The sequence below is a fragment of the Thermobia domestica genome, chromosome 3 (assembly GCF_964235325.1).
Source record: "Thermobia domestica chromosome 3, izTheDome1.hap1.1, whole genome shotgun sequence".
Classification (NCBI taxonomy): domain Eukaryota; kingdom Metazoa; phylum Arthropoda; class Insecta; order Zygentoma; family Lepismatidae; genus Thermobia; species Thermobia domestica.
In genome coordinates, this window is record NC_137456.1 from 200053245 (window position 1) to 200074231 (window position 20987).

Consider the following 20987-nt stretch of genomic DNA (forward strand, 5'->3'; position numbering starts at 1 on the left):
GATGGAGTTATTTGTTGGAAGTAAATAATATATTGCGAAAATAAAGAACAAGGCTTTCACATAACAACAGATAACATTGATGCATTACAGCTTTACAAGGTTTAAAAATCCAATTGGGAGATATGCATATTCTCCATACACAGAAACTACTTCACGATGGTCTTCACTTCGTCATTGATTCCAAAGTGTCTCCCACGACTCCTATTTTCTGGTTTAGAGTTGGGAAATATGGTGAAATGTACAAGGAGGTGTAATCTATGAAACTTCATTGGAGATAAGGAAGTATTACGATGGCAATAGAGAATAAAGTATTATGTTAGTCATCGACAGGAGAGAAGTCTTAGGAAGATGGAATAATAAGTTGAAGACTTATATATGAGTAGGAATAGGTCACGTAAGCGGGGATCAGGATGAAGTAAGTAGAAAATAAAATAAACGAGGATGATATGGGTTTAATATTCTTCGGAATGAGTTTGAAAAAGCTATATCCAATATTAGAAATAGAACGCAACGAGGATAGATAATATACCAATCGAATTCATTAAAAATACGGAAGGTAGGGCAAGAAAGCATAATTCTGACTTTGGTATGAAATAGACCTATATGAAACAAGAGAGTAAAGATTTCCAGAAAACAATCATGATATCATTGACTAAGAAATTGATACCTGAGAGAGTTGAGAACTACAGAACTATTAGAGTCATATATATGCATCAAAAACTATGCTCCGAATACTGAAAAGAAGGTTGTATGCAAGGAAAGATGAAAACGTTGATAAGGAAGAGTTCGGGTTTAGGAGGTATAAGGACACGAGAGATGCGAGCGAATTAATAAGGGTAATCTGTGAAACATTGATAGGAAAGGGGAGAAAGGTGTATGTTGTATTTATTGATCTCAAAAGATTTGGACCATGTGAAGTAGGAATAGTTGGTGAAAATTTTAAGAAGATTGAGTTGAAACGGGAAGATCGAAGACTAATGAGAAATCTAGATTTAAACTAACAAGTAAGCATCATAATAGAAAAAAAATAAAACTTGAGGGCGCAGTTGGAAGCGGAGTCCTCCAGGGATGTTGTCCATTCGACATCATTTAATATATTTCTAAAAGAGGTAATGAAGGATAATGTACATAATAAAAACAGTATTTCCTTAGGGAATACAATGATTTGATGTATACGATTTGCAGATGATATGGTGCTTGTTGCGAATCTGAAAAGAAAATCAACATAATGATAGAGCAACGGCGGTGAAGAATGTAGGATGAAAATAAACATTAGAATGACAAAAGTGAGGGTGATTCTAACGAAGCGGTCGGTGTCAAATATAGAAGTAGGAAGGGAGAAAATTCAACAGATGATTAGTTTCCGATACGTGAGTAATATTATTGCTGCTGTCTTGAAATGCGAACGTGAAATAAAGCAAGAATGGATGGCATTTCAGAGGAAGAAAACCATATTTTATGCTATTTCTTGAATAAAGAATTGAGAAAAAGACTCATAAAGTGCTTCGCGTAGAGAATTGTATGATGTAGACAGAAACATGAACATTACACGAAAGCAATTAGAAAAGACTAAAAGTCTTCGAAATATAGGTGTAGAGACAAATTAAGAGAATTAGCTGAGTTTAAGAGAAAACAAGTTTGAAGGTGTTGAAAATAGTAGGGGAGAAAAGAAAAATCTTACGTATACTTGGGAAGATAAGGAGCAACTAGTTGGGACATTGACTGAAAAGGAGCTGCATCATGAAGGACGTGTTAGAGGACGTGATGCAGGAAAAAGAGAGAAGGGCGAAAGAGGCTACTGCTGATGGAAGCTATCAAGGAAGAAAAATAGTACATGAAACAAGTTAGCTCAAAATCGTGTGTAACGTGGGTTCCTGTCACCAGAGCATGGCGCGTCCTCAGGCCTCTAGATATAGAGGTTAGCCGCGAATATACTGAATAAGTAGTCGCGGACAGACGACAGGGAATGGTCCCCCAGCTTGGGGGTTTGGGTAAAGCTAGCAACCTCATCCTTTAAAAAGGCACTTGTGTGTGTGTCAAAAACGTTCACAAAAGCCTCGGACAAGGGCTGATAACTTGGCACGACCTCAGCAAAAGAAAATGGACATGAGATTTAGAACATGGAATATTAGAAGCCTTTATAGGACATGCTCGATTAAAATCCGTAACGAGTGGGTTAGAGAAATACAGGATAGGCCTAGTAGGAGTTCAGGAAGGTAGGTGGGAAGGAAATGGATCTGTGAACTCCGGAAATTTTACGTTCTTTTACGGGGAAGGAAATAAAAATCACCAATTAAGAACAGAGTTTTTCGTACACAAACAAATATTATCAGCAATTAGGATGGTTGAATTTGTTATTGACAGACTTTCTTTTATTACTCTTAAGGGTCGGTGGAGTGATATTATTGTTTTAAATGTACATGCCCCAACTGAAGATAAGGATGACGATATAAAAGACAGTTTTTACGAAGAAGTGGAACGGATATTTGACCAACCCCCGCGATACCATATGAAAATTCTATTAGGGGATTTCAATGCGAAGGTAGGACGAGAGGATATTTTCAAACCGATTATAGGGAACGAAAGTCTGCATAAGGAAAGTAATGACAACGGTGTTAGACTCGTGAACTTTGCAACATCCAAAAACCTAATCGTGAAGAGTACAAAATTCTCACACCGCGACGTTCATAAATACACTTGGAAATCACCAGACGGGAAAACACATAATAAAATTGATCACGTTTTAGTAGATAGAAGAAGGCAATCTAGCATAATTGATGTCCGGTCGTTTAGAAAGGCTGATTGTGACACTGACCACTACCTGGTAGCAGCGATAATACGAGAGAGGCTATCGTTGAATAAACGCAATATTCATTGTCCGAAAACGGAGAGATTCAATTTAAAGAAATTAGAAGAGAGCCAGGTAAGAGAGGAATACCAAATTGAAGTTTCGTGTAGATTCTCGGCTTTACAAGATTCCGAGTACACTAGTGTTGAGGATACGTGGATTGAAATTAGAAATAGCATTAAAATTTCAGCAAAAGAAAAATTGGGACACGCGGAAATACGTAGCAACAAACCATGGTTCGACCAGGAATGTATTAAACTAGCAGAGAACAGAAAACAGAGCAGGCAAAATTACGTTGGCTACAAAATCCGAATGAAATGACTACACAAAATTTCGTAGACATCAGGCGGGAAGCTTTCAATACTTTTAGAACCAAGAAACGCGGTTCTTTGAAAGCTAAAATTAAGGAACTCGAAGATAATAGTAAAAATTAAAAACATTTGGGACTTGTATAAGGGGATCAACGAATTTAAGAAAGGCTATCAACCTTGTGCTTATATATTAAAGAAAGCTGACGGAACAGTTCTCACTGATACGGATAGCGTCTTAAATAGGTGGAAAGATTTGTTTAACGATTTGCTGAACAATTTTAAGCTGGATTAGGAAAATTGTGGAACAAGATACACAAAATCATTTTCCTTATCTGGAAGAAAGAAGAATTGCCACATGAGTGGAAAGAATCAATCATTGTTCCAATTCACAAGAAAGGCGACAAAACTGACTGTAATAATTATCGAGGCATTTCTCTTGTGGCAACATCCTATAAAATCCTTTCAAATATTCTATTAGCAAGATTAACCCCATAATCAGATGAAAATATTGGACATTATCAGTGAGGATTTAGACCAAATCGATCAACTATCGACCAAATATTTACCATTCGCCAAATACTCGAAAAGAAGTGGGAATACAATTATCCGGTACATCAACTATTTATTGATTTTAGAAAGGTTTACGACTCAGTTAGGAGAGAAACGTTATACAACGTTCTTATAGAACTTAGAATACCGAGAAAGCTCATTAGATTAAGATATGTTTAAAATGAGTCTCAAAGTAAAGTCCGGCCAGCAAAAATTTTGTCCAGAAGCTTTCACATCAAAAATGGCCTGAAACAAGGATATGCGTTGTCTCCATTATTATTCAACTTTGTCTAGAGTTGAACGGTATTCACCAGGTTACGGTATATGCTGATTATGTAAATGTAATAGGAGATGATAGGAGAACAATAGAAAGAATTGCAGAGATCTTATTAAACGCTTGCAGGGACATGGGTTTAGAAATAAATGCAGAGAAAACTAAATACATGGAGGTGCGTCGGTACCGTAATAAGGCAAATTATGTATGTGTTAAAATATTAAATAATACTTTTGGTAAAGTGGATAGTTTCAAATATTTAGGTCAATGTTAAGAGACGAAAATCATATTCACGAAGAAATTAAATGTCGACTAAAAGCAGGGAATTCGTGTTATTATTCAGTTCAAAATCTCTTGTTGTCGCGAATTTTGTCGAGGAATTTGAAGTTGAAAACATATAAAACGATAACCATGCCTGTTGTTCTATATGGTTGCGAAACATGGTCGCTTACTCTGAGAGAAGAACATAGACTGCAAGTATTTGAGAACAAGATCCTGAACGAATATTCGGACACAAAAGGAACGGGAATGGGGAATGGCGGAAACTTCATAACGAGGAACTACGTAATTTATACGGTTTACCAAACATTGGTTACGGTCATCAAGTCCAGGAGGCTTAGATGATCAGGTCATGTAGCTAGGGTGGAAGAAAGTAGAAACGCTTTCAAAGTCTTGACTGGAAGAGCAATCGAAAAATGACCATTATGAAGACCTAGGTGCAGATGGGAGGACAATATTAAGATGGATCTCGCAGCGATAGGAATATAAAGTAGAAGCTTTATCCAGTTGGCTAAGGAGGAATACAAAGTAGAAGCTGGATCCAGTTGGCTATGGATAGAAGTCAGTGGAGAGCTTTTGCGAACGCGGCATTGAACCTCCGAGTTTTATAAGCCATAGAGTTAGTTAGTTATATAAACTTCTTAGTTGGGGCAAGTGAGTTGCCAATGAGGGCAGAATACTTATGATGATGGTGGTGATCAGTTTGACGTTCAATCCCGTTGAATAAATGAAACAAAATACAAAATGTGAGAAGCATGAAAAGATATCTGCGGGCAAACAAATCAGAAAAATCAGCACTAACAACACACACGCTTCAAGAAAATTCCAAAATTTTGTTCGAAAATACATCAGTTATTGACAAAACGATGAATGGATATAGGAGATTGTTAAGGGAAGAAATAAAAAACTAAATTTACCACGAGAAATGTGGTAAAAGCGTTGAAAATAAGTGAAGTTTGGAATATTTCATTATGATATTATAATAATAAATAAAACAGTGAAGAAAAATAAATAATGATTGTTGCAATAATAATAATGATAAGGAATATTGTTAACGATAATGATAAAAGTAACCAAAATTGCAAATTTAAATTTATACTGAAAGTTTTAACAGTATTTGTAACATATTGAAAAGTAAAATTATATCAATGTAACAAAACTATAAGAGAACGATTAGACAAATATTCTTCATATTAATAGTAGCCTGATGATAAAGAAAGAGTACTATTAAAATATAATACAGACTGTATATGATAAATCTTACTTATTAAATACATTTTCAATACAACAGTACAGATAATTTATACGTTACAATTTTTAAATATTAGAATCAGAACAATAGAATAACATATCAAACATTATGTACATAGTTAAAATTAAAGCTAAGCTAGTACAATCAGTGGTCTCTTTCTTCTGGAGGTAGGTATATTAATCCTAACTTCTCAAATACTTTTTCTTCTGTCGGTTTCGGAATTATAAAAATATTAAATTTTAAAAATTTACAAGAACTTTATGTGGAATACAAACTCGAGTCTTGCTAGTGTGTAACAATACCGTCAAACATTGCTTGTTCCTACTTTCGTATTTGGAAAAAACGTAATAGGCAGCTCATCTGAAAATTTTGGTAGCTCTGTGATAGCACGATATGCAGATCTTAGTCGTATGCCATCAAATGGTGTATGGTTGACTAACATTAAACTTTGTCGGAAATATTATACTTTTCGGAGCCCGGACAAGTAGTTCTATATCAACAAAATGTACATCAATCTATCGAAACCACGAATCTATTGACTGCAATTTTGGCCCTTCTGGTTTAAAGTCAGATTGCTTTCCGGCCCATGGGCGCTTCTAGGCATTGTGTATGCGCAACATGTATATCAAAATTTTGTCCTCTTCCGGTTTAGAAGCAGAATTTGCTTTTGTGGTCTGGGCACTTTTAGTGATTTTGGTAGAATCCATATTATACACATCAATCGATTCGAGGTGACTTCATCAATTCTAGTCAAATCTGTAAACTCGTTTCCGTTTTAGAATCACAATTAATTTTACGGAGCTTGGGGATGTCTAAGAAGTAAATGTACAATATGCATATCAATCGATTCAGGATTACGGAAGAAATCGAGTGACAGCAATCTTACCCACTCCCAAAAAGTCACTTTTCGTTTAGATTTACAATTTACTTTCCAAGCCCTGGACATTTATAGTAATTGTGATTAATATCAATCTTTTTAGTACTTCAAAGTCACTTTTGGTTTAGAATCATAATATGCTTTCTGAGGCCTGGGCATTTGTAATGAATCTATACAGATAGTACGAGTATCAGTCGATTCACAATGACGAATCTAGTCTCTTGATATCAGCTGTGGCCTCTTCTAAAAAGTCACTTCCGATTTGAAGTTCCATATACTTTCCGGGACCTGTAGTGAGTCTGCAGATTATTAGTATTTAGTTAATATACGATGAATGTTTCTAAAGTGTAGTCCCTCAAATACCGACTGCCTATGGTAGTTTCTGTTTCACTAATTGCAAACTTTAACCTTGACAAAGCTATAATTGATATTTATTTTAAATTAAGGAATATTCTGATATAAAATTCTCTATATAAATAATTCAAATATTCATCTCAGCTAAGAATGGTACACTCTAATGCTGGGATATCATTTTCTATCGATGCTACTACTAGTGTCGCGAGAACTATTATTTTGGAATGAATGTAGGTCTAAATTGTACACAAACAAAACTAAAATTAAAGAACGAATTTCACGATAACATCTCGAGATTATAACTATCATATTTTTCCTTTATAACTTCCTATTTAGCAACATACATTATTAATCTTGCCCTAATGACTTTCAAAAGATAAGCCAGGAACAAAGTCGTCCATGGCATTGTTATATGGCTGAACATATTTAAACTTTCAACACTAAGTCGAAAATATATTTTGTCAAATGTGTAATTTATATGTTTTACTATGTTTATGAAAAGAGTGCAAGTATGATGAACTAATAAATGTTGTTTTTTAAATCAATTCAAAATTTACAAATCCAATGTTTGAAAATTCATTATCATGACATTGCATAGCTTTTCTTGTGCAAAACCTCTGCAATTATATACACAGACTATTGATGTTTTATTATCCAGTGATGCATTTATTGTGTAGGTAGAAAAACTAAACATTCTGGAACACCCAAATCTAAATTATGGCCGTAAACCGGAAATGACAAAAAGTGGTGTTACTTGTTTTGTTTCGTCAACCATCATCGATTTGTTTTAGTTTAACGTCCCACGATTCTGCACCAAGACTTAGAAAGACGGTATTATATGATGGATGATAATAGTAGAAAGACGAAACTAGGAGGAACAGGATACCCTGAAGAAAACCCAAGCACACAGTGTTTATCCAACACAAAGTCAATTTGGCAGGAACTGGAATCGAACCGGCGAGACTAAGTGTCAAAGGTGAATGCCCTACCATTGAACTACTGCGATCTCTCCTTAATCGATCGATACTCAGCTTGTCTGTATAAAATTACTAGAAACACGCAGGACCGTAAAAGTAAATTGCAAATGTCTACAATTGCTTCGTCACCCTATGTTTTCTAACAAGACCTCGCGATCAAATTGTTACTCTAAACCAGAAATTACTTTCCAGGAGTGGTCGCGATTGATATACTCGACTCATTGCATAACGTTGAATCGATTGATACGCAAATTGTAATATAAAATCACTTGAAATTCTCACTCCCGAAAAGTGAATTGTGATTCTAAACCGGAAGAGAATTTAAGATACAGGGTGCGTTCACAAAATTTCAAGACTGGTCTCAGAATAACAAATGTATTACGCATTTTTGTACAGCGAATTAAAAGTCCTCAAAATATGACCCTTGGGCATCAACACATCGCTGCCAGCGTGTTTTCTATTGTTCATAGGTTCTCTGAAAGTCTTTGCGCGTAAGGCTGTGAAGGGACATCGTCGAAGTCGCCTGGACCGCTGGAATTGTGTCCAGAAATGAGTAGATTTACAAGAAAACCATTGCAGGTGACATGGCGTCTTCTTTGTAAGCCTCTTGAATCATATGAAGAGTCTGTAACTGATTTGTTCAGTTTTGTACAGAACTTCACGGCATAACGCTGCTCCAAATGCCGCGGCATTTTCCACTTACTCAGGTTTCGACGGGGGTCACCGACACGCGCTCACGCCACTAGACATCTACTCACTCCCGCGTTTTAGAGGCAACTGACGCTCGTGCGGACGGTTAGCTGATATCCCAAACTACCGCACCCTGTCACTGGAACGGGTCTGTGCGCGCACCCTTACTCAGGTAACACTCAGTCTTCAAACATTGTGAACGCACTCCCGACACGTGAATCGACTGATGTGCATATTACATCTGCATGGTCACTAGAAATGGCCAGGCCCTGGAAAGTAAATGAAGACTCCAAACTGGAAGTGACTTTCTGGAAATGATCAGGATTGCTCTCTGTCAATTTCTTTCCCTACTCTGAATCCATTGATGTACATGCTGGGTGTACAAGGTACTACCATGTCCAGACCAGAAAGTAAATTGTGACTCTAAACCGGAAGTGGTCAAGTTCAATGCCAATCGATTCTTTAACTTATCCTTAATCAATTACATCTATGTAGAACGACTAAAAAAGTCCGGCCTCAGAAAGTCCTCTTTTCCTCGTGCTTTACGATTTCTCTAGAAAAGAAGGAAATTAAGCTTATTTTCCGATTTCTGGAAATGGCCGTCCTGATTAACTTAGTAAAGACTAGTGGGTTATGATTGTCTCAAAATAAATCTCAGTAACCTTGAATTCACCCAGCCTTTTTTATTATAACATTTCAGAAAAGAATCCAATAAGGGACTTTACCCATAGTCTTACAATCATCGGCAATCCAACCCCAATCTTCCACAGCATACACGAGAAACTAGCTATTTAGTTACCATAGTGATAGTAGACATTTAGTTTTCCCCTTGACCTCCATTTTCATGCATGTTACTTGAGTACATTCTCATATGATTGTTGCAGTACTTGTAAAATATTACCGACTTTCGCGAGCGTAAAATTTTTGTACTTTCGTTATAATGTTTTATTACAAAAATGATACAAGGCGCTGTTTATTACTGAAATTTCACGTTTTTACAAGGTTCATTTGACAATGCAACTTCCATTAATATTCAATAAAATTTTTCCTAACATTGTTTTCTAATGAAAATGTAAAGACGTAATTTTAACATTAGCTAGGTAGAATGTTAATTGATAATTCGTAAATGCCAGCAATTGCATATAATGTGGAATGTATGATACATTTCTTCTTGTTTACGTATGGATGTTAGAAAGTAGTTTCTATAACCTAAAATAATAGTAAATGACATATTTATCCTATTTCGTCAGACGGAGTTATTTATATGACATGTAAAATCAAAATACCGTCTTGTAGCACAAACAGGAGTCATTCTAACTTCCGCTAGCCGATCATCAACTAATCTATGAAGAAAATATGTAGCTCATAATGATAAGGGAAAAAGAAGTTATTTGTTGATTACAACATTTATGGAAATTTAAACTAAGTGCAGGTCCATTACGTCATAAATCATAGTAAGATTGATTATTACTTGTAACAGTGTACGGTTTGTTCATGAATTTACTTCTAATGTAATATCAAAACACTTATATATCACTCTTATCCATGAATAATGACTGACCGTCAATAACGAAATATTGTCTCTTTTTCTTTTATAGAGTTCTATTTATCAACTAGATGAGAGAAATGCTAGTACACCTAGCTTCCTAGGGAACAACAACTATTCAGCAGCTAATGGGGATACCAAAATAGAAGTTATTCAGTTATCTTCACGGGAACAAACCCCTACGTCTCAGGCATGGTCAGGCCTTTGTATTAGAGGAAGTCGCTCCTGGCATTCCCAGCGTCCATATTCAGGCCTCAGGGACCAAGTACGTCGTGAAAATAAAGAAAGTAAAGGCCAACGTCTGAAAAGAAGCACTAGGAAAGTTCCAAGATACAATTCTGTCTCTAAGATTGATAGAGTGTCAAGAATTGTATTTCCATTATGCTTCATGGCTATCAATCTCTTTTATTGGTATTCATATCTATCCAGAAGTGAACGCATACACAGGCCGGATACATAGTGGGGATCTAATGGAGAAGGTCAGGAGTCAGTTGGTGTCACTTCACGTGTTTGACCACCTAACCTTTTCCAGGAAATTCGAATGTAATTGAATATGTAAAAGCTAAAGATCAGTGGCACAAAGTATTAATTCAAAGGTATAGATTTTTCAACCTTACCCACCAGTGTCGACTTGTGTTGGCGTTCTAGAACATACCAATATAATAATAACACAGAGCAAAACAGAATTACCATTACTTTATTGTTATAAATTAATGGCACTCTTTTCATAATATATATTACGGTCTGCGGTCCAAAAGAGCATTTAAACGATTTACAGAAGTTATAGTGAACACTTAGCAAAGCTGTGTAGTTTATTTCAATTGCTTCAGTTCTAAATAAGATACGTAAACTAGTAGTCAATCATCCCCTTGTAGTAGATCATATTGCATTTAAAATACCAAATCGTATTGCATTTAAAAAAATACTAAATTATCAAATCGTAGTTTCTCTGTAGATGACTTGCAAACAAAAATCTAAAACATTATTTCTATAGTCAGCCTAAGAATTACTACCCTAATACACCATCTGATAGAGAAATATCAATTTTCACAAACAATACATGTGAAGCCTATGTAACGTGCATGATTTGTTGAAAATACGATAATAATTCAAAGATATGCATCACTTAATATGAAAGTTAAAGCTTTCTTACTACTTTGAGCTATATTAATTTATTATATACATTATTTCTGGACGCATGTATATATATATATATTTACCTGGACTTGTCCAAGTGGCGGCCTAATGATGAAAATAACCGTAATGTGCGTTCCTAGTAGTACGAGGAATCAACTAGGGAAATATATAGAAATCCTCTGTAATGATAAGTGAAGTACAATTAACACTTTAAAATATTGAAATTATGATAACCTTTCCAAACGTGGCTGTAGAAAACATAATAATAGACTTCTAGAAGAAAATTCAGTTTCCGAAACACGCCAAAACATGAATTTTTCTACCATAATCGACATTCCAATCTTTTAAAATATTAATTAATAAGCAATAGAGTACTTTCTCTAGCAAACAAACGAAATCAAATCAGATGAAATAATTAATTTTAATTTTAGCATTCAAACCAAGGAGGTAGAAATGGTATAAACAGAAACAAAGTAAGAAAAAAATATTACGAAATAAAGATATAAGTATAGAAATAACGTAAAAGTATAGCAATATTATCTTTACAGTATAATCCAAAATTTGAGAATAAACTAAATAACTCTGAATTCCTTTCAGGGAAAGCAAATACCTAATTAATGTTTAAAACTAGAACTAGGAAGTACATCAAAACATATAAGTCAGATACCTCAAAAATTCTAAACATTTGAACATCCTAACCTATATCAAGAAAGCGCAGAGAATAGTAAAAAAAAGAAACAATAGAAAAAGTGATATATCCAAGTCGCAATTTCTGAAAAGAGTGGTGTAAGTCACTCTAAAATATAACCAAAAATCCTGTAGTTCCTCTGATATAACCATAAAATACTAAAATAAATAAACATTTACTCGATAAAAATTCAAATGGTGATACGTATTTTCCACAGGAAGAAGCTTTGCTTGGTTATAATTAAATATAAACTAATTACTTGCTGAGCAAAACTATATATATACACGTTTGTATAGTTATCCTGTATCACATAGTGTCTGATGAAGCCAAAGAGTTAGTTGGCTAAACTGTATCACGTGTTAAATTTTAACGAAAATATATAGTTTTGCTCAGCAAATAGTTAGTTACATTTAAATTCAAATGGATAATTTAACGCTTCACGACAGAATTAATTTTACACTAATAATTTAAAGAAATATAGGAAAGAAACAAAAATAGAGCTGAATACGTATAACGAAGAAGTTACGATGCAATAATTCTTTGCGCCCCATCTTTTTCTTAGTTGTCTAAACTGGTTTAAATTAAATTGCCAAATTAAAGAGAAGTTATAGTTCATATACTGAGAGAGTCTAAAAACATGTAGTTGATATGTACCAGTACTACAAAATAAGACACTGAAACAAAAATATACCAGAGATAGCGAAAAAAGGATTAAGAACAGAAGACTCATATAAGATATATATCATGTATACACGATATATACGTTCTTAATACGATATGATATATACGTTCTTGGTACGATATATCAAGAAACAAGTTTTAAAAAGCAACAATAGTGCCATGAAGCAAGAAATGTGTGAAACTAAAAATTTTCAAGGACATTAACTATTTCAATCTCACGAGTATGGCCATTGAATATCACGCCATCTCTCTAGACCAGAATAAGATTTGCCGTCACTCTCAATAGTTCTCCGAGGTTTGAGTATTCTAGACATCCTACAGAACTATGCGAAATACTCAGTGGGGTGGTATAGTCCTAGCAATCAGGTGGTTGGGTTTACATACTAAATAGAAATACGTGCGATGAGCATGTCGGATATGCAAGCATGTAAGGATAAATTCATTTCCGCGACTTGTATATAGAACTTATTATGGGCGACAAGACAATTGCCCATAATAAGTTCTACTGAGTATAGCTCATTTTCAATGGCCTGGTTCCGATCTACTTGCCAGTGAAACCGAATCTATTCCATGAAATATCTACTATTATCTGTACATAGAGAGAGAGTGCTCCAGTGCGATCGTTGCCAATGTGGCATTCTTGGCAACTGTATCGGTACGCTTTTTTTTTCCATAGATGCAATATACCCCAAGACCAACAGACAACGACTATTCAGGGCTGCTGCTATAGTCAATTGCACTTTACAACAGTGTTTCGCACTTGATTGTGATTACTGAACGCATTATTCAGACTTGAATTAACTCTTTGCGAATCACTGCAGATACGTGCACAGCGCAGCAAAAGCTGAAGCGCACGATGTATGACAAGCTTAAGTGCTGTTAGTTTAGCAATAAACAATGAACACATACAGACCAAATTTCGAAATATCCTTGCCTGTGCCGAAGACAGCCAACAATATTCTCATTTTTGGAACCCTCTGCACAACAGGTTAAAATCAGATTAATGTTATAAGAATGCTACAAAATCTCAGCTGAGTCCCTAGATATTTATGTAGTGTTTGGCATGTGATGATGGGGACAACCAATGTCAGAGCCTATCTGAAATCAACAGCCAAGTCAGAAAAGTATAAACATGTAATAAACATAGAGACAATCATTCAAATTCGTGTGTGGTAAGACTGAAGTGAACAAACATACCACTGGCGTGTACCCTGAGGACTGTTTCCAATCGGTCATAAATCTGGCCACCATGTAATAGAAAGCTAAAAGGTGGCCAGAAATACTAAGCATATATAATTTCTAAAGTTTTCTAAGACGATAAGCTAATTCACATCGTTTGCTTCTGCATAAAGCCTAACAAGAGACTAATACGGGAAGCACCAGTAACTACCCTAATACACAGTTGTAGAACAGTGTGCAGCATATAAGTAACCGATACAATCGTTGTCTAACTTGAACTAAATTTGACTTGGAAAGTACGTAAGATATTCAGAGTTCGGAGTCAAAGGTATTTAAAAAAATGCAAATGTGTGTTGCTCACTTTAAGTTGTGATCAAAAGTCAATCCTTAAAATTATACCATATAAACAACTGAGAGATAGGCGTCACCGAGGTACAAATTTAGAACATGAAGGCAGGTTCATTGACATCAGAAATGTATGGTGGTAAACATAAGTCTTTGAGCAATTCGTCAAATAAATGTATGAATGAGCTTTACCTGTGGATTATAGAACCTGCTAATGCAATAGATGCGCAATGAATATACGTAGCATTCAGTCAAAAAACTATAATAGTTCTTTGTGAATTAGCTAAAAAGAAGTTCTTAGTTTTGAAAGCTGAAATAATCAAATTGAGTGCTCTGGAAAACGTAATAATTCTTGAGAGTAAATTGTTGAATGCTTGAGTAGAAACACATATGTAGTGTTTAAGAGATATATGAACTTATTTTATGTAGTACAGTAATAGTTAGAAAATAATGGGGAAAAAGACTCCGTGAGAAGATAAAGGAAGAGAGAATGGTAAATATTAAGACCTTTCTCGTATAACGCCATAATACATCATCTCCTCCCTTCTTATCTCTATCTCTCTTTCTCTGTTCTTGCATTCATGTGTCTCTAATTATCTGGTGATTAGAATATATATGAAGTTATAGGATAGTTCCTTATTTTACATCTCTGCTTGTAATCTAACACTTTGCCTACCTTACACACTACACTCATCTCTCGTCAAACACTCATACACGCGGATTAAGTAAATATTCGCTGTAATTGAGCAGATGCTCGCAAACATTCACCGTTATAAAGAAAAAGGCTAGAAATGAGTCATAAATATGTTATTAGACCTCTCATAAGTTAAGCTGTAACCCACCTCATATAGCTACCATCTTTGCTTATGTTCCATCTCTAGAGAAAGGACTCACAATATTTACCAGCAATATTTTATATTGAATTCAATCCTTTTGTTTTAGTGATTTTGACAAATAGAAAAATTGATTTTTGCGGGTTTTATTTAACCTCGAGGTCTTGGATGTTCAGCTCGACAGTGTTAATCATGAGATTAAATCGTCTAGTAACGAATTGAAACCTCGAACAGTAAATAATGAAAGGTAACGGATAACGTGCCTGAATTCTAAGTTCTCATTTTCAAATCGATTTACACCTGCAACACAGTTCTTGTAGATGTTTGTACGTATGTATTGAAGTTAAATATTTAAGATGCAGTATTCTTTGGAGCCAGGGAAAACTCAAAACAATAATTAACACCTTGACTACCACCATATGTATTCACCTTCATCACCTGTGCGCCACCAACATTTCACCAATAATTGTTTGTTTTAACTTTAATTTAGGCACAGAGATGCATGCTGCAGTCTGTGTAAGGTTTTACATACACGCAGCATGGGCTATTAAATTTTCATTTTTAAGGTATGTGCATGTAATTACATACATACCTGTAAAACATACGCCATAAAAATGAAATATATTGTTTGTGTATAGAAAACCACATACGTAGCGATGCTCGAGAAAACCGTATATATGAAATTCCACAGACATGGCAATCAACGTGTTTATATGGAGAGTACCGAATAAAAGAATAAAAATGTTTCAACTGTACTCTTGTGTTACACAGTACGACCTCCCATTTCCACGTATTTAAACTTTTGTTTAGGTTTAATGTTCTTATGCAACAGCACGACGGAGCTTACAATCTAAAGTGGAATCCAAACTGTAAACCCCTTCAAATATCAAACCTGACCCCCTTGGGCAAGAAGCTGCGTAAAAGCGACTCACTGTCAGATTGTTACTCCTAAGTCTGTTTTCAGCACATGATGCGCGAATTCAGACACATACTCTTGTAATGGCAAAAATTACACTAATTAAGATTTGATTCTGTACCTCGTCTACCTTAATATCCTTTGGCGCCTTCCGCTTTCTTTTTTATTCGCAAATCTTCCTCAAGATCAAGGAAATATATCTTTATCGAAAGAAAAGGTTATCGCCGTTTAAATACTTGTTGTCAAAGTTTTGAATTTTCCTGTTTTCTCCAAGAGAATAAAGAAAATGAAAGACCCCTGAACTAAGTACTATGTGGAGCTCGAAGGACAAAATGTTGAAACATGATAGAGAACTTTTCGGAAAGAAAATAATGTTATTGCATTTTTTACCTTACGTATTAAATATTCTCGGAACACCGGTAAAAGCAATTAAATATCTGAAGGTGCAGATACTCTCTTTTCGAAGATAAAACGATCGAAAGTTTCAACTGCTGAATATTTCTGACGTTATTTTACAAAATGTCTCATCAGAAGAAAAAAAAATTGACCTTTTGTATGCGTTAAAATAGCAGCATATTTAGAATATCCTAAGAGTGTTTAGAATGTTTCTTTCATTTTCATGACAGAGTTTCGCAGTTATAATTGCTACGAGAGAGGGATGATATTTAGCTTGTGCACTGAGTCACGTCGTACCAACGTTTTAGAACACGCAGACTTCACTCTGATTACCTTATATGGAACATCCATAAAGTGTTGCACGCCGATTTCAACGAAATTTTTCAGGTAGATACTAGACACAAAACAAAGGGACCCGTATTTTTTCGTTTCTGCGGAAAAATGGTTTGAAGGGGCCTAAGCCCCTCCCGAAGTATTTTCAAAAAAGCTTGAAATCTTCAAAAGAACATGAGCAATTTGCAGAAAAAGGCGTATACATATACTAGATAGAAAATTAAGGAATATGGGTTTTTTCTTTTGTGTGAAAAAACGGTTGCAGGGGGAACAGCGGCCCCCATTTAAATATCTCCAAAAATAATGACAAAGGCCAAATTCGACGAAAGGGTACAAGCGATTCCGAGTTAACTATGCATGCAGATAGTAGACTTAAAAGTAAGAAATACGTATTTTTTCGTTTCTGCGAAAAAAAGTTTTGAAGGGGTCCAAGCCCCTCCCGAAATATTTTCAAAAAAGCTTGAAATCGCCAAAAGAACTTGAGCAATTTGCAGAAAAAGGCGTATACAGATACTAGATAGAAAATTAAGGAATACAGGATTTTTCCTTTGTATGAGGAAATGGTTGCAGGGGAAGGAACGGCTCTATTCAAATATCTCCAAAAATAATGACAAAGGCCAAAATCGAAAAAGGGCTCAAGCGATTCCAAGAAAACTACGCATGCAGGTAATAGACTTAAAAGTAAGGAACACGTATTGTTTCGTTTCTGCGGAAAAACGGTATGAAGGGGCCTAACCCCCTCCCGGAATATTTTCAAAAAACTCGAAATCTCCAAAAGGACAGGAATAATTTGCAGAAAAAGGCATATGTACATACTAGATATACAAGTAAAATATACGTATTTGCTATTTCCTGCGGAAAAACTGTTGTAAGGAGAGGCACATCCCCACCAAATTCATCCAAAGAGTTTACAAAGGTCACAATCTACAAATAATCACAAACAATTCGGATGAAAGTATAAAGGCATTTGTTAAACGTGCAATGAAGAAATACATATTGCAAGTACTATCCACCACTTTATAACACAGACCAACAGTTTTTTAAGCACAATATCTTACGCAACAAATGTGTCACAATAATGATATTCCACACAAAAAAATCTTTAAACAAAGTGATCTCTTACACCAACCACAACGAAGCGTAGCAACCTGTCCACAAATGTCACATGTCGGATGTGATTCGTGGAAAAGGAGAACTCTGCTGTGGTCTGAAATTGTGCCGGTTTGTCTGTTGTATGGCCAATGTGATACTACGCGTATTTGATGACATCTTTGTATCTTGGAGAGGAGAATTGATTATGTGTCAGAGATTGTAGTTTGATTATGTTATCCCGTAGATGCAAATTAATCTCATACTGTTGTTAGATAACAGTGTCCGAAAAGCGGCGCGCAAATGTCTTCCACAAGCGAAAAAAGTACACATCTAGTGGTTACAGCTTCCAAGTTAAACCTTGAGGTATTGTAAGTAGCACAGTATTTTTCTCTTCCGGTTCAATGGAGTGTAGGGTATTTTCACAATGTCCACTCCAAGCGTCCAATAGAAGAACTGTTTGACGCTGTGTTGTAGGAAAATACACGTGCTCTAGCCAACGACGATAAAGATCCTTTGTGAGTTTTCCTGATTTTGAGGCGGCAAGATATACGTTACGGGGGCGAAACACAGTGTTGTGCACGCGTGGGCCGAACTCAACGCTTCGCTACTTCAAAACAATGAGTAATGGTGCTAGCAAGGCACCATCGGCAGGGATGGTCGGTTGTATTGTATAACTGTGTGTTTTCGCACTCACGGATTGGACAACTGTTTCCACTTTCTTCATTCCCTGAGCAGCCAAGGTTCGACCGCCATGCATTTCTAGTTGGAAACCACTTTGATCGGAGTTGTACACAGTACCTGGGCCGAATTGGATAATATGGTGTTTTACATTGTCAATAAAGGCATTTACGGTTCTCAATATGTCCTCTTTAGCTTCAGACGTATGTGTCGTGGATATAAATTTCGTCACCTTTTGATACGATTTTGTGTGTTGTTTTAAACTCCCACAGCCAGGTATTTGATGCCTTAAATGATGGAAGGTGAAATCTATCGCTGGCCTGCAGAGCCCATCATCGTAGATCAACATCGTATATTGGAAAGCGTGCCTCACGAGCGTCTTGGGATTGCCAAAGAACGTATTGAGATACCTGTAATATCTTATCCTTCCGTGTTCCTCCACCAATGACTTACTTTTCCCAGCGTTCTAGCTACTGGCTTGAGGTTACCTTTCTAAATTTTGCTTGTACGGATCGAAGGGATAGCGGTCTTTTAATACCATTCTCCAGTAGTTGACTGCCTTTTGTTTGTATGCAAAGGTGATGTCTGCTTGACCATGTATGGTTGTGCCGCCATCGCACTCTTCTATGTCGTCATCCACAGGAGAATATTGAGCGGTATTCTCTTCCCTGCCGTTCTTTTCAATTTCTAATGTTAATATTTCTTCTGTGTCGAACGTAATCATATCGTCTATCCAGTATTCCAGCAAGCATTGCAATATGCGTGCTGTATCCCTTTCCTGTGCTGTTATTGACTACTCTGGTCGATGCATCAGTTCAAAAGCAATAAACAGTAAATGAAGAATGTTAGCGGGATTCACACTGGATTTCTCTTGTTTAACACGCTGATGGAACAACGAATTTATATCATACACATATGAGTATCTGACGCAATGTACTTAACTTTTTGATTATTTATTATGTACACAAGGTAATATTGATATCTCATTTTGCACGTGTGGCTCATTATCTTGAACTGTTCTTTTGCGGCATTCATGTATCATTATCACAAGTAATCAAGTTATTGCACAAGCCAAGGGCCAGATAAGTATAATTGCACACCGCCTTGTGAATTATCGGTCATATGTTTTGCACACACAGATAAAATTACTATCGCTCGAACTTATCATATGCAGCGATGAGCATGACCACCTCGTAGGCTTGCTACTGCAAGACAACATTATACATATATCATAATACAGTTTGATATCGTCTGCTGCCCAATTATATGCGCTCAACCTTTGAAACCGTTCTTTAGAATACATACCTCTCGCATTGTTTGTTCAGTAAATTACACTTTAACAGCTTCCTGTCTGTGAGACTAACATGTAAGATATTCGTATGTCGTTTCAGAAGTTTTCTTTTACGTGTAGTTGCTCCACGACTGGGACACATACATTGGCTCGTAATAGAAAGATATACGGGCCCCAGAAATATATGTTGGGTACGTGAAATATATGTTGGAAATTGTTTGTGACGTTATGGAGATTTAGAGCTTTTTGGAAAATATTTCGGAAGGGGCTTACTCCCCTTCAAAGAGTTTTTTTTTTTTCGCACAAAAGAAAAATACGTATTTCTTACTTTTAAGTCTACTATCTGCATGCATAGTTTCCCCGGAATCGCTTGTACCCTTTTGTCGAATTTGGCCTTTGTCATTACTTTTGGAGATATTTAAATGGGGGCCGTTATTCCCCCTTCAACCGTTTTTTCAAACAAAAGGAAAAACCCGTATTCCTTAATTTTCTATCTAGTATGTGTATACTCCTTTTTCTGGAAATTGTTCATGTTCTTTTGGAGATTTCAAGATTTTTTGAAAATACTTCGGGAGGGGCTTAGGCCCCTTCAAACTGTTTCTCCGCACAAACGAAAAAATACGGGTCACTTTATTTTGTGTCTAGTATCTACCTATAACATTTCGTTGAAATCGGCGTGCAACACTTTACGGATATTCCATGTTAGTGTTTAGGTTTCCGTCAGTCTGTAGGTGAAGCTTATATACGAATGTTACTATACGAATTGCAATCGGTTTACTTGTTACAACAGTAAATATAGTTTCTTTTTTCTTCCTTGTGTGGGTTTGCATCCGCTGTGCATTGTACTAATAGATAGGAGAAAATCAGTTCATACAGAGTGAATTGATTTCATCAGTTAATATATCTAATTGAAACATTTAAAGAAGATAATTTTTGTTAGTAAAATACAATATATGTGATTTGATAATGAAATTTATGCAACTCATAATAGGAACATGGTAATCAGCTAGGAGGCGAACAAAATTGTTATTTGCTAATTTCCACAATACAGAAATATAAAAATAACTTGAATGTTAAAATTTATTGCAGGGAGGGGGAAAGACGTGGATTTGATGCCTAGTGGTTATCGTTCTTATCTGATAATCATCCTATTCATGTTCTTATTTTCACTAAGGTCGGAGTTTAGTTCGTTTTTAGCTCCTTTACTAAAAGAAATAATCATCGAAAGTAGTATTCGAGTTTTAAATTTAATTTCATTCTTTCAGGTATTTTGCCTAACAGTAAGATAAAGAGGGAAATGTGTGATTATAGACCGAAAGGACGGTTGTTCTAAATCATTCTTCCATTAATAAATTATGAATAAACAGTAAGATAAAGAGGGAAATGTATGATTATAGACCGAAAGGACGGTTGTTTTAAATTATTCTTCCATTAATAAATTATGCCTAAAACTGAAAATAA

General features: G+C 35.6%; 1 protein-coding gene across 2 annotated transcripts in view; it reads left to right on the top strand.

Moving 5' to 3' along the window:
• Nucleotides 1–10839, top strand: part of Grd (gamma-aminobutyric acid type A receptor subunit Grd) — a 1945208-nt gene extending 1934369 nt beyond the window's left edge. For both annotated transcript variants that reach the window (XM_081752088.1, XM_081752089.1), the window contains one exon: nucleotides 10010–10839. In XM_081752088.1, coding sequence (XP_081608214.1) covers nucleotides 10010–10417 — 408 coding nt within the window. In that variant the 3' untranslated portion in view covers nucleotides 10418–10839. The remainder of the gene's footprint in view (nucleotides 1–10009) is intronic.
• The last annotated feature ends 10148 nt before the right edge of the window (nucleotides 10840–20987 follow it).